Source organism: Arctopsyche grandis, chromosome 6, assembly GCF_051622035.1.
Source record: "Arctopsyche grandis isolate Sample6627 chromosome 6, ASM5162203v2, whole genome shotgun sequence".
Lineage (NCBI taxonomy): Eukaryota > Metazoa > Arthropoda > Insecta > Trichoptera > Hydropsychidae > Arctopsyche > Arctopsyche grandis.
Window position 1 is genome coordinate 2,504,434 of NC_135360.1, and position 27,666 is coordinate 2,532,099.

Consider the following 27,666-nt stretch of genomic DNA (forward strand, 5'->3'; position numbering starts at 1 on the left):
TTCAGCTTTCAAATCTCTCTCTAGAGTCGTCCAGTTCAAATCAAAAGTGAAAAGTACGTATTTTCATTTGGGATTTTTTCCCATTGTTAATACTATTTTATATTGAAACATGTTTATTGAGATAGTGTTCTGGCCACACAATTTTTTTTTCGTTTAAACGGGTTAATTGGAAGTGTGCTGAATTTTAAATCATTTTGAACAGGAAATTGACAGATTTTGAGACATCGACCGAACAACACCAAGATATAGAAAAATCGCGTGATTTAAAAAAATCAACCAATCAACATTTTTTATTACCAGATTCGTGTTCACTGGGCATAGATCTATAAGAAAACTCATATCTCGTCTCTGAACCAAAAAAAGTCGTCATTTGTCGAACATTGTAATCAACGGGACTATATAATATTATGTTTTTGTAGTTAATATATGTTCAATTCATCATTCAAGACTATTATAAAATAATTGAATCCACAATCAAACCGACTACCACGGCATGTGTTGTCAATTGACTTTTAAATATTTAAATTATTATAGTATAGTAAGAAGATTATAAATGATGTTCAATCGAACATTTCGTATCTGAATCAAAGAACTACATAATTTTATATGCAAAAGTTAACAATATTTGAAACGAATTCAATGAATATAACGAGCCTATCTCTTTAATTGTTTGGTTTCCGGGATTAAGGATTTCGTATGGTTACAATTATTTTTTTAACTGATGCTAATTGCAAATGCCTCTAAATGTAATTTTATATTCGCCATGGGTTTTACCAAACTTTTTTAAAAAAGGGAATATACCAAAATGTATTATGGATGATCCTACTATGATGTTATCAGTTTATTTTTAAATGGCCAACATTTGCATCGATTTACTCGATTACACGATAAGGGTGTGTCGATACCTGGAAAACATCATGTAATACATTTTTTTACGCAGCGAACAATCAACAATTAACTATAATTATTATTTAATTGTCATGTCTATAGAAAAATTTAAACATGACGAAATCAATTTTTATGTAAAAATAACTAATTAAATCCATTAAGTTTACAAAATTACTTACTCCGAAGTCTGGTACATAATACACAAAATTTATCAAACTTTGGAATAAAGCAGACAAAACTTAAAACAATCTTTTCATACGTATTCTCCCATTCCTTTTAATTTAATTTAAATATTAACAGGTCACAAGTTCAATTAATTGAAAAAACCCCGGATTAAATAATAATATAGCAATAAGGTATTTTAAATTTAAAAATCGAAAGAATATTGATAATTTTAATTATGAAAACGTTATGAAATGTTAAACATAGTACATCAACATACAATGATAAACATAAGCATTAAACGTAATAGTTAAAGTACATTTAGTCTTACTTCAGCTTTCGTTGGAGACATTCATCCATTATCTGATCAAATTTCATCCGATCTGTTTTTTTATTTATTAATTCGCGACTCCTAACTATTGAATCAACTGCTACGTATACATAATAACTACGACCTAGACCGTCCTTGGATTTATCACTTCACGACTTATCTACATACATACTTGACTTCCCACTACACATCTAAAGCCTGGACCGCCCTTGGATTCATCTTAGAGAGTGCAGTTTTTAAATAAATGTATATATGTATATAATTTTTCTTTTCATTTTATTATTTTGAGATTTTTTATAGTGATTTGGTGAAATCTTAAAATTAAATCGTATTGGGTATCCTATTAAGAGAGGCAGACTTACTTAATCGCTTTCTTTTTTTCAGTTTATTGAGTTTATAAATATTACAATAAATATTTCCTTTTTTTTCCCTAAAAATATTGCAAAAATGTATTACAAATGTGACGTAAGGGAATAGCTCATTAGCTAAATAGAAACTTAAATCGAAAAAATGCGGCAAATAAATTTTCAATATAAATAATTATCAAAAAAAATAAAATACACTTTTTTCGATCTCCGGCTCAATTTCACCGGATACGATTTGCCTTTGAAATCAAATTGAGATTATGTCCAAAAATCGATAAATAATTAAACTTTGCAGTTGAAACTAATATTGCAATTGAAATAGCATATCGCAGAGAAAACATAACAGTTAAATTTTTTTCAAATTAAGTTGTTTTTTTTTATTAAATTTGCTTTTCTTTAGTAAGTTGACCAAATACATGTCAGTTAACAACACTTGCCACGATATTCGATTCCATTGCGGAGAATTTATTCAAGCATTACAATTTTTCATATTCACAAAAAAATTTGAGGCATAGCGTGGGTTGTGCAACACTTCCCCTTTGGGGTCGCTCGACGATACACGTAAAAATGTAAAGGAGGTATGTAAAAATAAAGCGTATTTAACCGCATCCACGCTTATCATTTGGAATCATTCACATCCTGAACCTACATATGTATATATATTGGAAAAACTTTGCGAACATAGATTTTATTACCGTACCGTTGATTATTTTACATATAAAAGGATTTATAATTAACTCCAATTAAAAAAATAATTGTAGCTGAACGAAAATCCTTACCAATACGAAGAATTAAAAAGTTCTTATAATAAACACTGTACTAGATGTTTTTTCTATTGATTGTAATATTTTTATGCTTTAAAATACTTATAATTAATTTTCTAGCGAATTTCTAAAGTCAAAAATACATATTTTTTACACAACTTTTCCTCCTGCTAATATGGGTTCATTTGGACAGTTTTTTTTATTTCAACACGTTTATAGGGATTGGTTTTTTTATCTCAATATATTTTTTTATCTAAACGTAATAATTCGAGCGGTACCTGAATTTCAATCGAATTAAAACCAACATCCGCTAAAACGTTGTCGCGTATGAGTGTGCGAGGGAGAAATTGAAATTCATTAACACGAAAAATGTTGTTTAAATTTTAAAATATCAACGCATTAAATAGATCAAAACTCATACTTGAGCGAATTTAAGAACACTCTTTCAGTGGCTGTCGACGACACAGCAAGTTAATGTGTTATATAATATAGGTATATCTAAAGTTTTAGTACTATTTTTAAAGCTGTCTAAATTTCCAACATCAAATTCCTTTTTTTATTGTTATCGATAGTTTTTTTTACCCTTGAGAGATTTTATTGTATTCCGTAATTTGGTTTTCTATGCAAAACAAATAAAATTAAACAATGAAAAAATTAAAAAAATCACTTACCTTAAATCAATGTGAATTTTATAAAATAATATAAAATTCTGAATGTTTCCGCTCTCACAAACACTTTGTAATTATGCCTTGTCTGCTGTACGAGATGTTGAATAGTACTAGTTCGAAACACAACTAAAGTAAATTGTACGATATTAAGCTGCTTTAAATTTGTAAAAAAGAAAACATATGTTTTGGATTATGCCATTTCGAAGAAAATAAAAGGATAATATTGAAATTTTCGAAGTCGTATTTAGCCAATAAAATAAAAAGGTTTGTCGGAGAATCGTACAAAGTTACCGACAGATCTTGGGAATAGATTTTCAACGGTTTTAACCGCTTAGCTGCCCAAAGCGCCTTAAGGCGCAAACAGCCGTATCTATTATACGCTCAGCGCGTCGGCTGGGCGTCTAAGCGGTTAACTGGTTTCTTTCGAAAGATCGTGGGTAAAAGTCGCTTTAAAGAGTTTCGTTTTCAATTTAGGTGCAATAAAAATGGCAAAAGCAAAATAGGTCTATAAATTACATTGTATATTTCGTTTTAACCCTTGTCCTAGGTAAATAGAATGCATCATAAAATAATGTGGCACAAAAGCGGCTTTTACTTTCGGTAGAAAACAATGCATAATATTTTCGATTAATATTAATCAAAATTCGGGCTTTTGAGGAGGGGGCCCCTATTCTATATTTCTATATATATATGGATGTGTCAAGATTAGGAATAAATTTTATATTCGGAAACTATTTAAAATTGTGTATTTATTGTCGAAGTATAATCAAATGTTATTTTTAAAGTATGAAGTAAATTTAAATCGCTGGTTGATGATGAGTATCAAAATTTAGTTTATATTATTCACGGAAATTTGTTTATTCCCATTTTTATTTCAGTAGGTAGTTGTTACATAGGTTAATAGGTATACATATACATAATCTTGAGGTTGGAAATGGGCTCAACAAAAGGGGCCCACGCAAATGTTGAAACTTACTTTTCGAGCCTAATAAAAAAGTTAACCGATCCTTGGGCTATTAAAGCAGTTTTTGTATATCGTAAGAAATTTCTTTTGTTGAAATACCCAAACTTTAGGTCCCGAAGTGCAATATCCTGTACATTTTTACACACGTAAAATGAAATAGTGAAAAAGCTATTTAACTTTACTGAGGGCCCCTATTTTCTAACAGATCGTGGGGCCCATGTGCCATCGGGCATGTTAGCTTGTATGGCCAGTCCGCCACTGAACATACATACATACATACATAAATGCATATTCACTCAAACATATATAAAAAATACATTTTAATGAGCATAAACAAGTGTCTTGAAATGCTACCCAAAATGACAATATTTCAATTTAAATAAAGAGAGAAGAAATCAAAAACAGTGAAAATACAAAAAAAAACTAACAGAATTAAATTAATTTGAATGGAATTTCTCAAGTGTGGGTTTTTAAATGCCTGGAAAGAGAAGATTTTTGAGTAAATGATTTTAAACAAATTTCACATTTGTGTGGCTTTACCCCACTATGAATATTCATGTGTTTACGGAGGGTACATTTTGAAGTGAATGATTTTAAACAAATCTCACATTTGTGTGGCTTTACCCCACTATGAATACTCATGTGTTTACGGAGGTAAGATTTTAAAGTGAATGACTTTAAACAAATCTCACATTTCTGTGGCCTTTCCACAGTATGCATTCTCATGTGTCCACTAAGGTCATATTTTGAAATAAATGATTTTAAACAAATATTGCATTTGTGTCGCTTTAACCCACTATGTATACTCGAGTGTTCGCGGAGATAATATTTTGACGTGAATGATTTTAAACAAATCTCACATTTGTGTGGCTTTGCCCCACTATGAATACTCATGTGTTTACGGAGGGAAGATTTTAAAGTGAATGATTTTAAACAAATCTCACATTTGTGTGGTTTTACACCAGTATGCATTCTCATGTGTCTATTGAGGAGATATTTTGAAATAAATGACTTTAAACAAATATCACATTTGTGTGGTGTTACCCCAGCATGCATACTCATGTGTTTAAGGAGGTAAGATTTTGAAGTGAATGATTTTAAGCAAATCTCACATTTGTGTGGCTTTACCCCAGTATGCATACTCAAGTGGCTACTGAGGTGAATTTTTGAAGTGAATAATTTTAAACAAATGCCACATTTGTGTGGCTTTAGCCCGGTATGCGTACTCATATGTACACGGACGTGAGATTTTGAAGTAAAAGATTTTAAACATATGTCACATTTGTGTGGCCTTACCCCAGTATGCATAGACATGTGTTCACCGAGGTGAGATTTTAAAGTGAACGATTTTAAACAAATGTCACATTTGTGTGGTTTTACCCCACTATGCATTCTCAAATGTACAAAGAAATGTGATTTTAAAGTGAATGATTTTAAACAAATCTCACATTTGTGTGGCCTTACCCCAGTATGTATTCTCATGTGTCCACTGAGGTGAGATTTCGAAATAAATGATTTTAAACAAGTGTTACATTTGTGTGGCTTTAGCCCACTATGAATACTCGAGTGTTCGCGGAGGTAATATTTTGAAGTGAATGATTTTAAACAAATGTCACATTTATGTGGCTTTACCCCACTATGAATACTCATATGTCTACGGATCTGACATTTTGAAGTGAATGATTTTGAACAAATATAACATTTGTGTGGTTTTACCGCACTGTGCATACTCATGTGTTTACGGAGGTAAGATTTTAAAGTGAATGATTTTAGACAAATCTCACACTTATGTGGCTTTACCCCAGTATGCATACTCGCGTGTCTACTGAGGTGAGATTTTGAAGTGAATAATTTTAAACATTTGTCACATTTGTATGGTTTTATCCCACTGTGCATACTCGTGTGTTTACGGAGGTCAGATTTTGAATTGAATGATTTTAAACATACATTATATTTGAACGGAGTTTCTCCAGTGTGGCGTGTGATATATGTTTTAAGCTTATAATAAGATGATTCGTCTTGATGATTGATTTCATGATCTAATTCGGAACGGGTAGAGCATATCTCATCTAAACCTTTTCGTAATTGTAATTCATCCTTTGGAGTGTTAATATCACGTATCATTTCTGAGCCCATATCGTCTGAAGTAGTTTTTTCTCCGTGTATCTATAAAATAATCAAAACATAATACATAATTATAGTGTATTTAAATGCCAGTGTTTATTTGAGTTTATATTTTCGATTAAAGGAATGTTGGAATCGTCCTTATGCACTCGAATTCCATTAACTTACCTCACCATCGTCTGGACAATTAGAAATAGTTGGGGGAAAATGTGCACCCGTTTCATTTTCCCATTTTAAATCTTCCAGCCAAACATCCTCCGGCTTGATAGCCAAAGGCTCGTCGAACTTTAATCTTGACATTCTGTCACTCCGAAAACAAGCGTTTCGAAAGCCGTCAAGCAATTCCAAATTGTTAACACACAAAAGACATATCATATCTGGCAGATGGTCCCCTTTCGTAACCTGCAAATGAGAAAGGAATTACGAGGACAAGTGAATTAACAATAGCAATGGTATAAGTATAACGTTACTAACCCGCAGCTGACAACAGGTCCAAATGCGTTGCGCCACACGCGGTGGATGAGGGTCGTCATGGATGGAGACGAAGGACCCTGCTGGAGCAGAACAGAGACATAGTCGGCACTCCATCAGAACCAGGAAGTAGACTAGTCCAACGGAATGCTGTCGCTAGGGCTGTCGATTATTCCCGATACAATGGGACGTGCAAACACCAGGACAGAGCAGGGTTTGTAATTGTCCGAAATTGTCATCTACATATGTAAACAAATCAATTCTTGTAATTTTTACAAATCTACTTTACATTTCACTAACGAATATTAAGGGTGCTGATTGAATCAACTTTTAATTTAACCGTTTTCCCAAAATCCACCAGCACGGTGAAATAAGCCCCACGTTGGAACAGGTATAACGCGTACCGGTGGGTCTGTTTCCAATTGGATTGGTCTCCAACTGGAATACACTACGTGGTTGTGGATGTTCTGGTGGGGCGCCTTCCTGGTACCTCCATGATCAAAGGGAACAAGTAGACTGACCTGGATTCTCCTGGTGCTACGTCGTCGAAATGCAGCCAGCTGTATTTGCTGGCGGGAGAAAAGCGGGAGATCAGTTCACGGGGTCCTTCTCCTGACGTGGTCGGCTTCTGGCTGTTCCGTACCAGCGGCGTATGACGAGGGCGGGAGCTTTCAGGAGCTGTCAAATGAAGCTCAACTGCACGTGTTTGAAGTCTGGGTAGAAGAGAGCGGGTGGAACACACGTTTGTGTCTGCTGAAGGTACGATTGCAAGAAGATCTCACGACTGCCTCAGGTGACGGTTTGGGCAGAACATACAGGACTTCTGCTTACGCGCTTACGAGGAGGGGGGGATCGGTGTTGCCAGCCCAACCATTGGCATTGCTGCCAGCTGAAGGGACGGTGAGGTCATAGGGTTGTCAACAGGTATCTTTAAAGGTCTGTTCATACCTAGTCAGCACGTACCGACTTCAGCAGGTATCCGGCCATACGAAAAGTATTCTTTGGTACATTTTGTATGGGTATATTCATACCAACCGTCACGTTTACGCCACGGCAGGCTTACAGTAGTACCCGACATTTCCTGTTCATACCTTACAGCAACATCCGTCAACGTGTCGTATTCGTTTTTTTGGCCATCGTGGAAATATACACGCGAATTACGTGCCATGAGTCTGCCGCTTTGCTGTTTTGGACCAATTATCGATAGTGACAGTTGACAGCTGTTCAATCTTTCGACATGGTTTTGGCGCAAATATTTAAAAAAAAATTAAATTTTTTACGGAAATATTTAAAAAAAATTTGTCTATCATCCACAAGCTCCTTATACAGTGTCCAAAACTCTCCATCGGTTTTTCTATTTTTTAACATGGGATGCACATCAAAACGCCTCCGTGCTTTTTTATTGCCTTCTTGAGCTTCTTCTTCCAACAAAAACGCGATTATACGTAATTTTTCGTTCGATAAACGTCGAAACATTTTTGCTGACTTGTATTCTGACGCGTAGCTACGAATGCACGTGTATATTGTAAGTACTCGACAATACGACGTAAGCAATATTGCGCCGTATCGTCATGGTGTGTAATGTATAAGTAAGCCGATTTTGCCTTGCACTCGGCCAAAGTGCCGTAAGCGTGACGTGACCGCGACGTGTGGGTAGATATGAATAGAAATGTAATAAAATGACATATTTGAAACGGAGTCGTGCAGTGCTGTTAAGTATGAACAGACCTATAGAACAGGTGGTCGAGTGAAAGGTTTCGACCGTTTCCCGGCCTATGAAAATTCAGTTGAGTTTGAAAGAGGATCGTTTATTTTTGTTCAATTGGTACAATGGTTATTGTATGTACGAAGAGGTTTCTTCGGAGATGTGATCTAGTTGAACTCTAGAGGCTCACTCTGCCGGTGGAGGTTGCTGCGTTGCTTTATATATGGAAGTTCTAAGCGTGGCGTGTGCAAAAGATCTCTTTGTTCTCCAGGGCACGTGTTCTCAGGGCGAGAGTTTTATAGCTTTGGGGTCAAAGCCAGGACGATGTCCGTAAGAGAATGGGGTCATACGTTTCCTTTGTTTTCAAGACACGTGTATACGAAGCACGTGTCGAACTATTTTCGAGGCGCGTGTTTTATAGGTTCAAGCGCCACACATGAATGCTTTTTCTTTGTTTCCACGAACACGTGTAAATGATTGCCACGAGTAAACGATTTTCAGGATATGTGTCGCAGTGGCCTGGTGAGATCATTGTTTGTTGTACTATATGTCTACAGACCTTTAAAGAGAACATGTTCTCTTTTTTCACACAATTATTTTGTTCTTTCTCTTTTTTGTAATATACCCAGAATGTCCTCTTTTTCAATTTTGACAATAATTTCACGCAGTCTGTACTATTTACTATATTTCCTATGACAAAATATGGCCTGGCAGCTCCGTGAATGGAGTTGGGAGCGGAGGCAACCTGGCAGCACTAAGGGCGAAATCACACATCGTGGTATGCGGTATGTGGTACGTCGACAAGTTAAGGATAAATAAAACCATATAATTTAATCGAAAAAGGTCTAAAGGAGCGGGGCGTACCGGTCGTTTATCTAAAAAAACGTCCCACATACCGCTTTTTTTATTTTGTGAATTTGTGTGAGTGTGCGTTTGCTGTTTAGGTGTGTGTATGTATTTGTGGTTTGTGTGTATGTGTGCGTGATTATGCACGCATAAACATACATACATTATGTTTACTTGAGGTATGCGTGCATTCGCACGGCACATTTCAAGTATTATTTCCATTGAAGTATAATGTATAGAATAATCATTCCTAACAAAAGTATCGCTTAAAAGCGAGACATCGAAGAGAGAGACGGAAAGTCAGAAGAGAGACAAAAGAGTGAGGAAAAAAAATTCGTGGAAGTGATCGTCCCTTGACGGGTCCTTTAGGGGCTGAGAGCAATTCTATGCATACTACTTCAATGTAGATAAAGTAATAATTAGTTTTAAAAAAGAATACGGTGTACGGCCCTGTTTTTCAATGAGTGAGGCTGGCGCACGTGCACTACAGATGTTCGGACTTTGTCGAACTAATACTACCACACAATTTCACTAGTAGAGCCTATTTCAAAGAGATCCTACTGCTACAGAGCTTAACAAACAACTGAGCAAAACAGCCGACATCTCCGTTTGGACGGAGATTTTGTGGCAACATTTTTGGAAGCTGAGAGCGCTTCTATACATTATACTTCAATGATTATTTCCTAACACATGCGCGCTTTATGTGTTCATGCGTTGTTGTTTATTTTGTACTTGGTTATATACAGTGTGGTTTTTTTTATTAGAACAGTGATGTGCGGTTGTTCTTGTGCGATATTCATGAACAATCGTCTCGTTCTCCGACGAAAGGGTCTCTTAGGGCCTCAGCACACTTACCGGACCGTCCGGTGCGATTCTCCCGTTGCGTACGCCAGTACGTCCGTTTTCATACAAATGAGCGATAGCCGCCACACTATGCGGACCGCCCGCAAGCCCGTCGTGCGAACCGCAGGCCTCTGCGGATGTTTCAATTCCGCATGCGGTTGTCAGTCGGTCGCCGGCGCGCGCATTCGTGTATAACTCGAGTACTACACGATTTTCGATTCATTTTTGAAGTCCAAAGTAGAGTATGCCTTTGGGACTTGAAAGACAAAAGCTACAGTGATAGGACCGCAAAGAGGCGAGCATAGGACGAAATTTTAAATATTGTTACGATCGAGGCGGATTGCGGGTTCCCCCTCAATGCGGCCGTGATCGTCCGGAACGGCTATCAGCAGCTTGCGGTCCGCACCGGATGATTCGGCAAGTGTGCTGAGGCCCTTATAAGATTATAAGTAAAATTAAAAAAAAATAATTATTGTCAGTCAATTCACTTCAACATATTTTTGTGTTCAGATTTCTTTTTATTTTGATTCGGTGCATTTCGGTAAGTCGCATAGAATGGGCATTGTTAGCATTAGTATCGTCTAAAAGAGAGAGAGACAGAAAGTCAGAAGAGAGACAAGAGAGAGAGAGAGACGAAGTTTAGCAAACAATGAACAAACTGCGCAGTTTTTGTAGCAACATTTTTGGAGGCTGAGAGCGATTCTATGCATTCTACTTCTATGGTGATTCGTTTATATTCAATTTAGTGCAATGTTAATAGTTATCTATAATATCATATTATAATTTAAATCATTTAATTATATTCAATAACGGTAGTTTTAAATGAATACATAATGATACATTATTCGACCTAATTTTATATTACAATAAATATCAAAATAACACGTAATCGTTATCCCGATATTTTAATATCAATTTTTATTTAGTTATTACTCGTCAACTTATATGTAAAGAACTATGTTCTTATGAAAGGAAATTATTTTTTCCAATTGTACGGAACAATAAAAATAATTACTTACATAGAATAAAAGCAGCTATGACGATGAAATTTATAGACTTTTGAAGGTACTCCTCTTCGAACAGTATTGTATGTGGTTGAAAAATATAGAATAATTATATATGTATATATTTTATTTTATTAAATCAAAATATAATTCATTAATTACATTTAAGTAAAAATATCTATTTATATATCTGTAAACATGTCTGGTCCGATTAATGCAGCCAAAAGAACAGCACTCTTGAGACATCCAAACTTTCAAAGATGCTCAAGAAGAACTAACGCAATATAATTCCACAAAAAAAGCGTTAAGAGGGCTGTACACCCGAAACCTTAATTTTGTTACCGTTCCTTTCTTCGATATATATATTGAGTGTATGTATATATTGAGTGAATGCGACAATATATATCAATATATATATATTGAGTGAATGCGACAGTTGCGCTTCGACCAGATAAAACGTGTTTTAAATTGACAAAATCGAGGTTTCGTATTCTACTATTTTCTCCTCCAAAACTGGACCAATTTAAAAAAAAAAATCATCATCGCTATGAGAAAGATATTTTCTGTGCATCTATCGGCGTATTTTTTTTTAAATCGACCGTTAAATAGCCACGCTAGACTCTTTTCGTGGGTGTAAAAAAGAGGCCATTTTATAGATGTTTGACGGCTCCTACCTCCTATAAAAAATAATTAATCAAAAAAATAAAACGATAGATGCACCCCAATGGTGGATATCAATAGCATATTAAAAAATAATTTCTCTAGTGCCATAATTGAGGTAGGGAGAAGTATAGTACGTTTGTATGGACAAGGCGCTGCTGTCCAGCCCTCTTAAAGGGTATTTGTATGATATCCAAGGGTACTAACCCCTTTTTGTGGAATTAAGATCTTCTTGAGGGCCTTTGAAAATTAGAATTTCTGGAAAATGTGCCACTATTCAGTGTATTCTTCCAGAAAACCTATACATACATACGTACATGTGTATGATTGTTTTTCACATTGCAAACCTAGTTTTCAATTTAGGATTATCCAAGGCAACAAATTAAATGGTCAGAATTTAAATCACCTTTTGGTAAGAATATAATTCGAAACTCGGTCAGAATAATATTACCATTTTGGTCACAATTATATTATTCATGGTCAGAATTATATTATTATGGTCAGAATAAAAACAATAATACATAAAAAACGCATGCAAATATACATATGTATATAACATACATACATAAATGCATATTCACTCAAACATATATAAAAAATACATTTTAATAAGCATAAACAAGTGTCTTGACATGGTACCCAAAATAACAACCTACATATACATATGTACATGTGTATGATTGTTTTTCACATTGCAAACCTAGTTTTCAATTTAGGATTATCAAATTGGTTTTTCCTATCCATGGCCCGGACATGAAGAGGGCAGTCATGGCTCTAGCCTAGGGGCCCGGCTTCAAGATCACTTATTTTTTAATTTATTACGAAATTGACTTGGTGTCTTTCGTCTTTGCACATACTTCATAGTTATGTTCAAGTAGTAAATTATTGGTGATATCTTAACTATTATTTTTACATCATGACTTATTCGATTTATACCCAAAATGACAATATTTAAATTAAAATAAAGAGATGAAATAAAACACAGTAAAAATTAATAAAAAAAAAAAACTAATAGCATTACATTCATTTGAACGGAATTTCTCGAGTGTGGGATTTCAAATGCCTGGAAAGTGAAGATTTATAAGTAAATGACTTTAAACAAATCTCACATTTGTTCGTCTTTACCCCACTATGAATACTCATATGTACACGGAGGTAAGATTTTAAAGTGAATGATTTTAAACAAATCTCACACATGTGTGGCTTTACCCTACTATGAATACTCATGTGTTTACGGAGGTCAGATTTTGAATTGAATGATTTTAAACAAATCTCACACTTGTGTGGCTTTACCCCAGTATGAATACTCATGTGGTTATGGAGGTCAGACTTTGAAGTGAATGATTTTAAACAAATATTACATTTGTGTGGCTTTAGCCCACTATGAATACTCAAGTGTTCACGGCAGTTATAGCTTGAAGTGAATGATTTTAAACAAATCTCACATTTATGTGGCTTTACCCCAGTATGCATACTTGTGTGTCTACTGAGGTGAGATTTTGAAGTGAATAATTTAAAACAAATATTACATTCGTGTGGCTTTACTCCACTATGCATAATCATATGAGTACTAAGGTTTGATTTGTAAGCGAATGATTTTAAACAAATGACACATTTGTGTGCCTTTACCCCAGTATGCATAGTCATATGTACACACACCTGAGATTTTGTGGTGAATGATTTCAAACAAATGTCACATTTATGTGGCTTTACCCCAGTATGCATACTCATATGTACACGGACCTGGGGTTTTGTAGTGAATGATTTTAAACAAATCTCACATTTGTATGGCTTTACCCCAGTATGCACACCCGCGTGCCTATTGAGGCAATATTTTGAAGCGAATGATTTTAAACAAATATTACATTTGTGTGGTTTTAGTCCACTATGCATACTCATGTGTTTACGGAGGTCAGATTTTGAATTGAATAATTTTAAACAAATGTTACATTTGTATGGCCTTACCCCAGTGTGAATACTCATATGTACACGGATGTGAGATTTTAAAGTAAATGATTTTAAACATATGTCACATTTGTGTGGTTTTATCCCAGTATGCATAGTCATGTGTTGAAGGAGGGAATATTTTGAAGTGAGTGATTTGAAACAAATGTCACATTTGTGTGGTCTTACCCCAGTATGCACTCTCAAGTGTTTATTGAGGTTAGATTTTGAAGTGAATGATTTTAAACAAATATTACATTCGTGTGGCTTTACTTCATTATGAATTCTCATGTGTTGACCGAGTTCAGATTGTGAATGGAATGATTTTAAACATTCATTACATTTGAACGGAGTTTCTCCAGGATCACGTCTGATATGTGTTTTACAGTTATAATAAAATAATTCATCTTGATTATTGATTTTATGATCTATTTCAGAATTAGTAGAGCATATCTCATTTAAACCTTTTCGTAATTGTAATTCATCTGTGGGAGTGTTAATATCACGTATCATTTCTGAGCTGATATCGTCTGAAGTAGTTTTTCCTCCGTGTATCTATAAAATAATGAAAACATAATACATAATTATAGTGTATTTAAATTTAAATACCAGTGTATAGGTAATTAAAGGAATGTTTTGTTTGGAATCGTTCTAAACCACTCGAATTCCATTGACTTACCTCGCCATCGTCTGCAGTACTAGAATTGTTTGGCGGAAATCCTTCATCTTCCCATTTTAAATGTTCCAACCAAACTTCCTCCGGCTTGATAGCCAAAGACTCGTCTAACCTCACTCTTGACGTTTTGTCACTCCGAAAACAAGCGTTTCGAAAGCTGTGGAGCAATTCCAAAATTTTGACACACGAAAGGCATATCATATCTGGCAAATGTTCACCTTTGCTAACCTGCAAATGAGAAAGGAATTGACAATTACGAGGATCAGCGAATAAACAATAGCAATGGTTCAAGTGAAACGTAACTAACCCGCAGCCGACAGCAGGTCCAAATGCGTTGCGCCAAACTCGGTGGATGAGGGTCGTCATGGATGGAGACGAAAGATCCTGCTGGAGTAGAGCAGAGACAAAGTCTGCACTCCATTGCTCCTTGGGCCGAAGAAGCACAAACTCCTGGAGAGTGCAGAGTGGACAATGAATGCCCAGATGTAGACGTTTCAGACGTTTGGAGTTGAGGATCTTTCAAGTTCGACATGTTTATGGTGCTGTTGGTGGACTCGAGTGGGCTTTTTAAGGATTCAAGTAAATTCGCCGAATATGAGTTGGTCGAATAGCATCATACCGAAGCACGGGTTTCGGACTGTCAATATTATAGATATATATGTATATCAGATTTATTGTTCTCTGTCAGAGTTGCCAGATTTCCAAAATCACAGATCGGTATGCATATTCGGTTCGGTTCGGTGATTACTGCTCACAAAGTCACTAAAATCTCTATAACGGAACATCAGGCAGCCGAAAAGTCCATCATACTAACGAGAACTAAGTGCCAAATATTGTGTATTCGCGATTTTCATGGCAAAAATTGTCTTTGTGACCACCGCAATGTGACGAATAGTCCAATTACCGCATATTTGTTATTTCGATCGATCAAAGAAAAGTTAGAGAAATTAAGAAAAACGTAAAGGAGGTATGTAAAAAATACATATTTTAATAAAATTATGTTATACGTATATAAAAAAGTACATACATATGTGGTAAACGGACTGCTAGTCATATGTGAACCAGTCACAGGACAACCGGTCGCTCTAGATCGGTCACAAGAGATCATCCGTCACACTAAAACTGGTCACACCCGAAAATTAGTCACAAAAAAACTGGTCACACCCAAAAATTTGACCAATATTTAATTTTTGGCAGTGACCAGTTTTTTCGTGACCAATTTTCGGGTGTGACCAGTTTTAGTGTGACGGGTGATCACGTGTGACCTAGAGCGACCGGTTCACATTTGACTAGTAATCACCGAACCACATATGTATACAACTCTTTTATTAAAAGTATTTTTCCGAGCTTTTACTTGTTTCAAGTCGGGATTTTTATAAGCAATGCGGCACTCGGGATTTGTCCAGGGACGTCATTTGGGGGGGGCATGAGAGGGCACTCGCCCCCCCTAAATTTAGGAATAGTGTGAATTTAGAAAATAGTATGAATTTAATGATAAATAAAATTTAAATGGATCTATGAATGCTACGTTTGTGTCTGATGCTATTTTTGGGTAGTTTAGTGGTCAATAAAATATTGCCATAATTGAGGAAGGGAGAAGTTTAATACGTTTGTATGGACAAGGCGCTGGGGTCCAGCCCTCTTAAATGATCAACTTAAAAATATATATTTTTATTAATAATTTACATACATACGTATGTACATATATCATTCTACATTACAAAATAGCTAAGACGTCACGTCAAAATTTCAAAATATTTAAAAATAATATCATGATTTATACAAAAAAACAAGAAACATATTCTTCACTGCAGATGCTTTAAATTGTGTAACGACGAAACGTTATTTTCGTTAAAAAATTTGTTTTTAAACATAAGAATGTCATTATTTCCCAAAACAATCTCTCTGTAGACATTATGTCGTGTTATCATGTTATCCATAGACATAATGTCGTGTTTTCATTTTTTGGGGTCTTGTGTCGTTCACCAATTTGTATGGGGGCGTTTCGTCGTTCAACTGTTTTACATGTATTTTTTTTTTTTTTTTTTTTGGTGCCATCTTATCGATTCCCGATAAATGATCACCAGCGATATCGTTGCTCTTCAGATCATGTACGGGCACTACGGAATCATCACTCCGTCCCCAAAATTGTGAATTGGGCTTCTGAATCTCTCACATTCAGAACACCAATTCGTGAGGCTTTTTTCGCTTTAAATGCCTCTGCTGGTGAGTTGTGTCCAATAGCTGCAACGCTTCTACATATGTTAGGGTGACGGTGCAGTCTCAACTCGTGCCTCCCGGCGCATTCTCGGATGACTTCTTTTACTTTTTTGATTTTAAGGTCCTTGTGGATCTCTTCATTTGTGACGAAGCGATATGCATCGGTGATAATCCTCAAAAACTGGTTTTGACATCTTTGCATTTTTTCGATATTGGATGGCTTACTGCATCCCCACAGTTGTATGCCATATGTCCATATTGGCTTCACGATTGCCTGGTATATCAGTTTTTTGCATTGTAGGTCTAATTTGGAGTGTCTTCCTATTAGCCAATGCATTTCTCTTTGTTTAATTCGAATCTGTTCTATTTTTTTTTTAATGTGATGCTTCCACGTAAGCCTTGAGTCAAGATGCAGTCCTAAATATTTAGCTGACAAAGCTTGTGGAACTTGGATTTCGTTTATGAAAGTCTGAGTGCTGACACTGTTTCGTCGCAGTGCAAATGTGACCTGCATTGATTTTAGCTCGTTGAGTTTCATTTTCCAGTCCTTGGTCCATTTGCTGATCTTGTCCAGTGCACGCTGCAGGCGTTCAAATGCTTCCTCCTGTGACTCGCTCGATGACATAATGACTGTGTCATCTGCAAATGTTCCAATGAATGTCTCTTCGCTTGTCGGGATGTCAGCAGTGTATATCAGGTACAGTATAGGCCCTATTACGCTTCCCTGTGGTACTCCTGCAGAGGCTGTGAAAAAGTTAGAGAATGCCTCCTCATGAGCAACTCTGAATTTGCGTCCGGATAAGTATGATTCCAGTAATTTGACATAATTTCCAGGTAATGACTTGCTGATTTTATGGATAAGTCCTTCGTGCCATACCCTGTCGAAGGCCTGTGAGACATCAAGAAATACACCTGGACAATACTTTTTTTCCTCTAGCGATTGCTCTATTTTTGAAATAACACGGTGCACTTGATCGATGGTAGAATGTTTCGACCTAAATCCAAATTGGAAGTCGGGAACATCGGTTAAGGGCTTGAGTCTTTTTAATAATAGTTTTTCGAATAGCTTAGAGATCGCAGGCAACAAGGATATTGGTCTGTATGATGTTACTTGTTCGGGTGACTTTTCAGGTTTCTTCAACATTATGATTTGAGCAGTTTTGAAGCACTCTGGCACATGCTTGAGCCGGAAACATGCATTGTATAAGTATGTTAGCATGATAATAGCCTTTTTCGAAAGTTCCTTGAATAGTCCCGGTGAGATTTCGTCAATTCCAGGTGCCTTTTTAGGATTTATATTGTCATCTATTTCTTTAGCTACTTCCATAGGGGTGACCGTTTTGATTAGTTGCTGTGGTTGATACATTGGTGTATAATCAGCATCAGATTGAATATTGTGTGGTTGGAATACTGTCTCTAAGTGTTGTGCAAACAGCTCAGCTTTTTCTTTGTTGCTTTTACATGTATGAAATATATTTATTTAATAGTTTTAATCGAATTTTTTTACAAATATTACACTAAAACCGAGAACCGGTTTTATTGGTATATCCAAAACCAAAAACCGATTTTGTATAAACGTTACTATACACCTATTCACAGACACTAGAAAAAGCGCAATTGCACGTAACGAATCTCAGTAACAGACCTATACGCCACTATGAAAACTCATATGTGCTCTAAGATTTTGTTTCGAAGTATATGATTTAGAACAAATGTTACATTTGTGTGGCTTTAACCCAGTATGGATATTCATATGTAGACCAAGATTTTGTTTCGTAGTATATGATTTTGAACAAATACTACATTTATGTGGCTTTACCCCACTATGAACACCTACTTGTACACGGAAGTGAGATTTTAGCCCAGTATGAATATTCATATGTAAGCTGAGTTCATACTTTCTAAAGAATGATTTTAAACAAAACTCACATTTGTATGGCTTTACCCTAGTGTGAATATTCATGTGTGTACTAAGATTTTGTTTCATAGTATATGATTTGGAACAAATGTCACATTTGTGTAGCTTTACCCCACTATGAATACCCTTGTGTGCAATAAGATTTTGTTTCGAGGTATATGATTTTGAACAAATGTCACATTTGTGTGGCTTTGCCCCACTATGAACAAGCATGTGTACACCGAGTTGAGATTTTGAATTGAAAGATTTTAAACAAATCTCACATTTGTATGGCTTTACCCTAGTGTGAATATTCATGTGTGTACTAAGATTTTGTTTCATAGTATATGATTTGGAACAAATGTCACATTTGTGTAGCTTTACCCCACTATGAATACCTACGTGTACACGGAGATGAGATTTCAAAAGGAATGATTTTGAGCAAATGTCACATTTGTGCGACTTTAGCCCAGTATGAATATTCATATGTACGTTGAGTTCATACTTTCTAAGGAATGATTTTGAACAAATTTCACAATTGTGAGGCTTAACCCCACTATGAATACCTATATGTGCACTGAATTCTGATTTTCTTAGGAATGATTTTGAACAAATTACACATTTGTGAGACTTTAGCCCAGTATGAATATTCATATGGGCATTGAGTTCACACTTTCTAAGGAATGATTTTGAACAAATATCACATTCATGCAGCATTCTTCGAGTATTACAGTTTTTCTGCGTCACAAGATACTGTTTATGAGTAAACGATTTGTCATGGAAGTTTATTTTACGTTCCAATTCAGAATGTGTAGAGCACATCTTATCCGAAGCATTTCGTAATGGTAATTCTTCTGCTAGAATGTATGTATTTGTATCTATTATTTCTGCCATATTTTCGTTCCAAGTATTTTTTCCTCCAGGGGTCTAAAAAATAAACCAAATTTTATACAATTTAACATGGGTAACATTTTTATAGTGTGATTGGATGTCATTTAACGTTTGAATTTTTATTTTCGATTAATTGAATGTTTTACTTATCTAAGGCAATCGAATCCTATTTACTTACTTCGCCATCGTCTGTTGAACTAGAAATGTTGGGTGGCAAGTCAGCATCCGACTCATCTGCCCATAATAAATCTTTCAGCAAAACTTCCTCCTCTTTGACTTTCAAATTCTTGTCTAATTCCACCCGCGACGTAGTGTCACTCCGAAAACAAGCGTTTCGAAAGCTTTCGAGCAATTCCAAATTCTTGACACACGAAAGACATATTATATCTGGCAGATGGTCACCTTTCCTAACCTACAAATGAGAAAGATGTTGGCGATTACGAGTTTTAGCGAATTAACAATAGCATTGGTAATTTTAGCGAATTAACAATAGCGGGTTAGTTACGATACACTTGAGTGTATCGTAACTAACCCGCAGCCGACAGCAGGTCCAAATGCGTTGCGCCAAACGCGGTGGATGAGGGTCGTCATGGATGGAGACGAAGGACCCTGCTGAAGCAGAGAAGAGACAAAGTCTGCACTCCATTCCTCCTTGGCCAGGAGAAGCACAAACTCCTGTAGAATGCCGAGTGGACAATGGATGCCTAGATGTAGACGTTTCAGACGTTTGGAGTTGAGGGTCTTCCAAGGTCGACATGTTTGTGGTGCTGGTGATGGACTCGAGTGGGTTTTTTGACAGCTGGGTGACAAAATTAGGGCTGTTAGTCTTCATTTTCGCTCTCTGTCTCGAGTCTCTGCCACAAATGACCATCTATTTTGAAAAAGAATTTAATCATGCGATACTTGCTTACCCATAATTCCTTGAGAAGCGCTTTGTGCGCAGAAGTTATCGCTAATTTAAAGAATTTTTAGCTGAAATGGAAAGAGAGTAAGCAGATCTTCTGATGCATAACAAAGTACGTTTTTTATCAAGACGAAACATTTTGCATTTCTATTAGTAATAAATTACTAATAGAAAGTTAAGCATAATCTAAATCAGCTTAATCGTAAACTACAGGAGAAAAGAAACACATTTTTTTCGATATTAGAAGAAGTTATTTCATTCGAAAACAATTTATCCCTTTTTGCTTAAAAATTTTCAAGAGAAACTTTGATTCATTTTCCAAGCCTGTTGAAACATCACCAAGAAAATATTTCCGACATTGACATTTGCTCTTTCAAAACAACAATTTTAAATATGGGGAAGCTTGTTTTTTTAGGAATGGTTTCACTATTTTTTTAGGAATTGACCTTTGAAAGATTTTTCAGGAAAAAAAATTTCGGAAAAAGAAAAAAAAATTCCGCCTGTGACGCATTTTTCTTTACATTGTACAAATAATAAATAAATTTAAAAGAAAATGCAACTTTATATTATCCAATATAAACTGATTTTTACTTTTAAAAAAATATATTTTATTAAGGATTTATACAAATGCTGATAAAATTTAAAAGTTAACGATTTAAGTTTGCACATAGGCGGCCGAACTCCTAGGCTTGGGCCTGCATAGCATCGTGGCGATCAATGTCGAGTTTCACATCCATACGTCATCACATATGTCTAAGATCTCTTTCTTCCGGCAATGGCATTTTTGATTTAAAAACTTTATGAAATTTTTTTCGCCTGCAGCGCATATTTATTTTATTTATTTAACATATTGAATATGAATATTTTATTTCTGTTATTCTATGTAAACATGTTGTAACGTACGCCGCCGGTTAAGTGCAATCGGTATTATCAGGCGGCTTAAGTGCTTTCGAGGGTAACAATGGAGACCCCAGTATGAATACTCATATGTGCACTAAGAATTTGTTTCGAAGAATATGATTTTAAACAAATGTCACATTTGTGTGGCATTACTCCACTATGAATACCCATGTGTGCACTAAGGTTGCATTTTCTACGGAATGTTTTTGAACAAATATCACATTCGTATGGCTTTATCCCACTATGAATACCCACATGTACACGGAGGCGAGATTTTGAAAAGAATGATTTCGAGCAAATATCACATGTGTGCGACTTTAACCGACTATGGATATTCATGTGTACACTGAGTTCTGATTTTTTACGGAATGATTGTGAACAAATGTCACATTTGTGTGGCTTTACCCCAATATGAAAACTCATATGTGCACTAAGATTTTGTTTCGAAGAATATGATTTTGAACAAATGTTACATTTGTGTGGCTGCGCCCCATTATGAATACCCACATGTGCACTAAGTTCTGATTTTCTACGGAATGATTTTGAACAAATATCACATTTGTGTGGCTTTACCCCAGTGTGAATACTCATATGTGCAATAAGATTTTGTTTTGAAGTATATGATTTTGAACAAATGTGACATTTTTGTGACATTAGGCCAGTATGGATATTCCTATGTACGCTGAGGTCTGATTTTCTACGGAATGATTTTGAACAAACATCACATTTGTGTGCCTTTACCCCAGTATGAATACTCATATGTGCAATAAGATTTTGTTTCGAAGTATATGATTTTGAACAAATGCCACATTTGTGTGGCTTCGCCCCGTTATGAATACCCACATGTGCACTAAGTTCTGATTTTCTACAGAATGATTTTGTACAAATATCACATTTGTGTGGCTTTACCCCAGTATGTAAACTCATATGTGCACTAAGATTTTGTTTCGAAGTATATGATCTTGAACAAATGTCACATTTGTGTGGCTTTATCCCACTATGAATACCCATGTGTGTACTAAGGTTGCATTTTCTATGGAATGATTTTGAACAAATGTGACATTTGTGAGGCTTTAACCCACTATGAATTCTCATGTGAACACGGAGCTGGGAGTTTGTCTTGAACGATCTTAAACAAATATCACATTTAAACGGTTTTACTCCGACGTGGCATCTTGTATATTTGTCTTGGAAATGTATTGTATGGTCCAATTCAGACGTCTTATCTAAAACTTTTCGCAATGGTAATTCTTCCGCTGGAATGTCAATGGTATATAACATTTCTGCCATGTTATCTTTTCCTCCAAGGGTCTAAAAAATAAACCAAACGTTATACAATTTAACATTTTTATAATGTGGTTAGATGTTCGATTAATTGAATGTTTTGCTTAGAATCGATCTAAGGCAATCGAATCCTATTTACTTACTTCGCCATCGTCTGGTGAAATACAAATTTTGGGTGGCAAATCAGCATCCAACTCATCTTCCCATATTAAATCTTCCAGCAAAACTTCCTCCTGCTTGACTTTCAAATTCTTGTCTAATTCCACACGCGATATTTTGTCACTCCGAAAACAAGCGTTTCGAAAGCTCTCGAGCAATTCTAAATTGTTGACACACGAAAGGCATATCATATCTGGCAGGTGTTCATCTTTCATAACCTGCAAATGATGAAATTATAGACGATTGCGAGGATCAGCGAATAAACAATAGTAATGGTTCGAGTGAAACGTAACTAACCCGCAGCCGGCAGCAGGTCCAAATGCGCTGCACTAAACGCTGTGGATGAGGTTCGTCATGGATGGAGACGAAGGACCCTGCCGGAGCAGAGCACAGACAAAGTCTACACTCCATCGCTACTTGGGCGGGAGAAGCACAAACTCCTGGGGAGTGCAGAGTGGACAATGGATGTCTAGATGTAGACGTTTCAGACGTTTGGAGTTGAGGGTCTTCCAAGGTCGACATGTTTGTGGTGCTGGCGAGTGGGTTTTTTGACAGCTGGGTGACAAAATTAGGGTTGCTAGCCCTCATGCGGCTGATCGGTGATTATTCCACTAAAATCTCTATCACGGAACATCTGGCACACAAAAACTCCATCAATCCACGCGAAATATTGTACTAACGCTCTCGAGTTTACCGCGGCTCGCGCATGCAAAAAAGAATCTGGAACCGGAGATGAAAAGGATGCTGGAACCGGAACTAAAAAAAGAATTCGGATCCGAAAAAAAATCCGGAACCAGTAATGAAACAGGAAACCGGATCCGGAATTGAAAAAGGCATCCGGAAATGGAACAGAAAATAGAATCCGGAACCGGAACAGAAATTTTATGTACTGGTGGTTCTTGGCCAGCTGGTGGAGACTACGGCAAATTTAGGGATTGGGTAAAAAATAATAAAGGAATATTAAATCACCGGTGTATCTTCGGTTGTCCTGCGCCCTTTAGTACGCGGGGCAGATGTGTTGAACGTGTCCTGGTCTAAGAAAACTCCGGTTGTGTTTGTAAGAGGATCGTTTATTTTTGTTCAATTGTTACAATGGTTATTGTATGTACGAAGAAGTTGAGGTTCGGAGAAGTGAACTGGTTGAACTCCAGAGGTTCACTCTGGTGTTGGGAGCTGGTGCGTCGCTTTATAGACGTTCTGGCTTGAAGCGTGCCGTGTGCAGATGCTTTGTCTTCGTTTCCAGGACACGTGTTGACCTGTTTTCGAGGCACGTGTCTTTGGTACACGTGTGGTTTATAGCTATGGGGTCAGCGCCAGGACGTCATTCGTTTTGAGAATGGGGTCGTGTGCCACGCGTTAACGACTTTTTAGGACACGTGTTACAGTTTCCTGATGACATCACTGTCAGTTTTCGTTCGTTTTACGATCGAGCGATGAACTCTTTCTTCTAGAATGGTCAAAGGGGACGTTGCCCTTGAGTTATGCATGTTTGTACAGGATCGATGATGAGATCACTGGTTTTGATTCATAATAGAACAAGTCGTGCTATATTCCTACAGAGCTTTTGTTTCAATCATTTAAGCGACCGCTTCTACTACTCGTTCATCTGTTGGGGTTTCATCGCTGCGATGGAATTTTCTTCGTGTTGATTCTGATTTAATTTCGGTTTAATTGAGGTTCGTGCAATTGACTGGCGCCAAATTTATGACTGTCGGATTTATGTATGATTTACTATATACTATATATATATATTCGATAGTTACGCTCCCCGGTTCATCAGTTGTCCTAATTCTAACAACCACATCGTGTGTTTCCATTGTGGTATATGGGAATCACAGTTATCGATCACTAACAACCTATGTCAATACAAGGATAAAATATAATTGAAAACACCCCAGAGGGTAATTTTTGAGACTGTGTGCTTCAGGAATGCTTATGCGTGCTTGGATTTTTTTACACTTGCAAAACTATCTAAAAAAAACACGTGCCGCGTACCTCTTAGTGTGTTTTCGTTCTTACCTTATTCGGAACCGGGTCTATCTTCGACGAACGTACATTTGTTATAATTATATAATTTTTTGCAGCAGGCATGATCAGACCCCAGATGATAGTAAGATCTGCCAAAGAAGTAAATCACAACACTTGCAATATGTGAAAAGTCAAAAAATACATATATATATTTTCAGTTTCCGCTTCGTTAATGTTTTTGTTGCTCAGTGTAATCTATAATTATACGGTGAATATCTAATATATTCAGTATTCAAATCACCCACAATATTAATCTTTAAATTTTATCTTGAATAAATTTTGTGAAATGTAAATATAATCTAAAAATATTCGTATTTAAAATAAAATGTTGAGAGCCTCTGATCGTTACTCAAATATTTGAAGTAATGTTGTTATGATTAAAGCCCGGACCCTGAGGAGGCCGTTTATTGTTCAAATGTTGTAAATGCGTTGTTAAAGGTTTGCCGAATCTTTTTTACAAAGCATTTACAACAATTGAACAATAAACGGCACGCTTCCGGTCCTACCTCTAGTTATGAATTATAGTAATAATCTTATTTAATAAAAATAATTGAAAACTTTCAAGCTTTCTTTTATCAAAAAAACCAGGGCTATTTCGGATACCAAACCAAAAAAATATATCGGCTATTTCGGATACAGTGTCTCAGATTTCCTTTCCCCCTTACAATGTGTCTCATGTTTTGCGGACTAAGTGATAAAAATTCAAAAATTTATCACTCGGAGTTGAACCGAAAACCGAAATAAACGTTATGGTTTCTAGAACCGACCCGATACATATTTTTTTAGCTTGAACCGGAAAAATAGTACAAGCAGTGAAATGCCACTGCCATGGATTTGTTCGCGATGTTATGGCCTGCGATGAAATATCCAAGAAACAATGGATGAAGTTTTGTGATCATGTGAAAATTCGAACTCAGAATAGATCAATGATCACGTTTTCACGATATAATATGGGTCTGTGTATTTTAGGGATTTTTAGGCTTAGTAATTCATTATAGTAAAAATAAAAATAAAATGGTATTAAATCTTATTATTTATTTAGTAATTATTTTTAATTAAGTTGACTACTTATAGCTGGTGTGAGAATGTCACAGCATAATAAGTAAATCCGGCTTCAAATATACTGGTTGTAGAAATTGGACTTAAAACATTAATAGCTTGCTTGTTAACTGCGCTTAAAAATTGTGTGGCTTTGAATACCCACATGTTCACGTATTTAAGATTTTGAAAGAAATGATTATGAACAAATGTCCTATTCGTGTAACTTTGCCCCAGTATGAATATTCATATGTACGCTAAGTTCATGCTTTCTTAGAAATGGTTTTGAACAAATGACACATTTGTGTGGCTTTACCCCACTGTGAATACTCATGTGTTCGCGGAGGTGAGATTTGGAACGGAATGATTTAGAACAAACGTCACATTTGTATGGCCTTACCCCACTATGAATACCCATGTGTCCACGGATATGAGATTTTGAAATGAATGATTTTGAACAAATGTCACATTTGTGTAACTTTTCCCCAGTATGAATATTCATATGTACACTGAGCTCATATTTTCTAAGAAATGATTTTGAACAAATCTCACATTTGTGTAATTTTACCCCAGTATGAATTTTCATATGTGCCCTAAGTTCATACTTTCTAAGGAATGATTTTGAACAAATGTCACATTTGTGTAACTTTGCCCCAGTATGAATATTCATATGTACGCCGAGTTCATACTTTCTAAAGAATGATTTTGAACAAATGTCACATTTGTGTGGCTTTACCCCACTATGAATACTCATATGGGCACTAAGATTTTCTTTCGAAATATATGATTTTAAACAAATGTCGCATTTGTGTGGCTTTACCCCACTATGAATACCCGAGTGTCAAAGGAGATGAGATTTTCTAAGAAATGATTTTAAACAAATATCACATTTGAACAGTTTTTCTCCAAAATGGATATTCATATGTTGCATGAGGTTATTTTTTCTAGTAAATGAATTCGAACAAACGTTACATTTGTGTGAATATATCGGAGTATGAGTACTCATATGTGCACTAAGTTCATATTTTCTAAGAAATGAGTTTTTCTGTGTCACAAGATTTTGTTTATGAGTAAACGATTTGTCTTGGAAATTTATATTATGTTCCAATTCAGAATGTGTAGAGCAGATCTTATCTAAAGCCTTTCGTAATGGCAATTCTTCTGCTAGAATGTGTCTATTGGTATCTACTACTTCTGCCATATTGTCGGTCGAAGTAAGTTTCCTTTCAGGGGTCTAAAAAATAAACCGAACATTGTACAATTTCATATATGTAAATTTTTACAGTGAATTTATATTTTCGATTTATTGAATGTTTTGCTTAGAATCGTTCCAAGGCACCCGAATCCTATTTACATACCTCGCCATCGTCTGGTAGACTAGAAATATTGGGTGTCAAATCAGCACCCAAATCATCTTCCCATATTAAATCTTCCAGCAAAACTTCCTCCTGCTTGACTTTTAAATTCTTGTCTAATTCCACTCGCGACGTTGTGTCACTCCGAAAACAAGCGTTTCGAAAGCTGTCGAGCAATTCCAAATTGTTGACACACGAAAGGCATATCATATCTGGCAGATGGTCACCTTTCCTAACCTACAAATGAGAAAAGTGTTGACGATTACGAGGACTAGCAAATAAACAATACCAATGGTTTAAGTGTAACGCAACTAACCCGCAGCTGACAGCAGGTCCAAATGCGTTGCGCCAAAGGCGGTGGATGAGGGTCGTCATAGATGGAGACGAAAGATCCTGCTGGAGCAGAGCAGAGACAAAGTCTGCACTCCATCGCTACTTGGGCGGGAGAAACACAAACTCCTGGAGAGTGGAAAGAGGATAATGAATGCCTAGAATGAGTTTAAACGTCTTCCTAGGTTGACATTAATGTGGTGCTGGTGAAGATTAGGGTTGCCAGCCGTCATTTTCGCTTGGAG

At 36.0% G+C, this 27,666-nt stretch overlaps 7 protein-coding genes across 9 annotated transcripts in view; all 7 read right to left on the minus strand.

Moving 5' to 3' along the window:
* LOC143913483 (uncharacterized) overlaps window positions 1-7,612 on the minus strand; it is a 115,223-nt gene extending 107,611 nt beyond the window's left edge. The window contains exons 1-3 of one of the 2 annotated variants that reach the window (XR_013260711.1): window positions 6,741-7,612; window positions 6,435-6,668; window positions 4,119-6,308 (exon numbers count right to left, since the gene is read on the minus strand). Coding sequence is in view for 1 of the 2 variants with exons in the window: in XM_077433316.1 (XP_077289442.1) it covers window positions 4,599-6,308; window positions 6,435-6,668; window positions 6,741-6,854 (2,058 nt within the window). In the remaining variant the exon portion in view is untranslated. Of the gene's footprint in view, window positions 1-1,816; window positions 6,309-6,434; window positions 6,669-6,740 lie in introns of those variants that run through there. The other variant, XM_077433316.1, reaches the window with a different exon arrangement.
* LOC143913579 (uncharacterized) overlaps window positions 1-27,666 on the minus strand; it is a 346,453-nt gene that overhangs the window by 136,331 nt on the left and 182,456 nt on the right. The window lies entirely within an intron of this gene.
* LOC143913567 (uncharacterized) overlaps window positions 1-27,666 on the minus strand; it is a 781,442-nt gene that overhangs the window by 106,680 nt on the left and 647,096 nt on the right. The gene's annotated exons all lie outside the window — the stretch shown is intronic.
* LOC143913494 (uncharacterized) lies at window positions 8,533-23,265 on the minus strand. Its single transcript, XM_077433331.1, has 5 exons — window positions 22,968-23,265; window positions 22,655-22,888; window positions 21,297-22,538; window positions 18,097-18,290; window positions 8,533-9,021 (listed from the first exon to the last, which is right to left on the minus strand). Exons 1-4 carry the CDS (start codon window positions 23,256-23,258, stop codon window positions 18,225-18,227), a joined length of 1,833 nt encoding a protein of 610 aa, XP_077289457.1. The 5' UTR covers window positions 23,259-23,265; the 3' UTR covers window positions 8,533-9,021; window positions 18,097-18,224.
* LOC143913488 (uncharacterized) lies at window positions 11,801-15,537 on the minus strand. The gene is made up of 3 exons (XM_077433324.1): window positions 14,723-15,537; window positions 14,419-14,643; window positions 11,801-14,294 (listed from the first exon to the last, which is right to left on the minus strand). The coding sequence occupies exons 1-3, from the start codon at window positions 14,945-14,947 to the stop codon at window positions 12,819-12,821; spliced, it is 1,926 nt and encodes a 641-aa protein (XP_077289450.1). The 5' UTR covers window positions 14,948-15,537; the 3' UTR covers window positions 11,801-12,818.
* LOC143913500 (uncharacterized) lies at window positions 16,466-20,368 on the minus strand. Its single transcript, XM_077433343.1, has 3 exons — window positions 19,956-20,368; window positions 19,602-19,835; window positions 16,466-19,459 (listed from the first exon to the last, which is right to left on the minus strand). Exons 1-3 carry the CDS (start codon window positions 20,292-20,294, stop codon window positions 18,281-18,283), a joined length of 1,752 nt encoding a protein of 583 aa, XP_077289469.1. The 5' UTR covers window positions 20,295-20,368; the 3' UTR covers window positions 16,466-18,280.
* Window positions 25,715-27,636, minus strand: LOC143913706 (uncharacterized). The gene is made up of 3 exons (XM_077433670.1): window positions 27,408-27,636; window positions 27,095-27,328; window positions 25,715-26,970 (listed from the first exon to the last, which is right to left on the minus strand). The coding sequence occupies exons 1-3, from the start codon at window positions 27,519-27,521 to the stop codon at window positions 26,578-26,580; spliced, it is 741 nt and encodes a 246-aa protein (XP_077289796.1). The 5' UTR covers window positions 27,522-27,636; the 3' UTR covers window positions 25,715-26,577.

Coding starts and splice junctions, on each gene's coding strand:
- LOC143913706 (XM_077433670.1), bottom strand. CDS start 27,521: ATGGAGTGCAGACTTTGTCTCTGCTCTGCTCCAGCAGGATCTTTCGTC. Junction 27,329..27,407: donor GGACCTGCTGTCAGCTGCGG/GTTAGTTGCGTT, acceptor TCTCATTTGTAG/GTTAGGAAAGGTGACCATCT. Junction 26,971..27,094: donor GTCTACCAGACGATGGCGAG/GTATGTAAATAG, acceptor TTTATTTTTTAG/ACCCCTGAAAGGAAACTTAC.
- LOC143913494 (XM_077433331.1), bottom strand. CDS start 23,258: ATGAGGGCTAGCAACCCTAATTTTGTCACCCAGCTGTCAAAAAACCCA. Junction 22,539..22,654: donor TTTCACCAGACGATGGCGAA/GTAAGTAAATAG, acceptor TTTATTTTTTAG/ACCCTTGGAGGAAAAGATAA. Junction 18,291..21,296: donor ATATGAGTATTCATACTGGG/GTCTCCATTGTT, acceptor GAGTTTTCATAG/TGGCGTATAGGTCTGTTACT.
- LOC143913500 (XM_077433343.1), bottom strand. CDS start 20,294: ATGGTCATTTGTGGCAGAGACTCGAGACAGAGAGCGAAAATGAAGACT. Junction 19,836..19,955: donor GGACCTGCTGTCGGCTGCGG/GTTAGTTACGAT, acceptor TCTCATTTGTAG/GTTAGGAAAGGTGACCATCT. Junction 19,460..19,601: donor GTTCAACAGACGATGGCGAA/GTAAGTAAATAG, acceptor TTTATTTTTTAG/ACCCCTGGAGGAAAAAATAC.
- LOC143913488 (XM_077433324.1), bottom strand. CDS start 14,947: ATGTCGAACTTGAAAGATCCTCAACTCCAAACGTCTGAAACGTCTACA. Junction 14,644..14,722: donor GGACCTGCTGTCGGCTGCGG/GTTAGTTACGTT, acceptor TCTCATTTGCAG/GTTAGCAAAGGTGAACATTT. Junction 14,295..14,418: donor GTACTGCAGACGATGGCGAG/GTAAGTCAATGG, acceptor ATTATTTTATAG/ATACACGGAGGAAAAACTAC.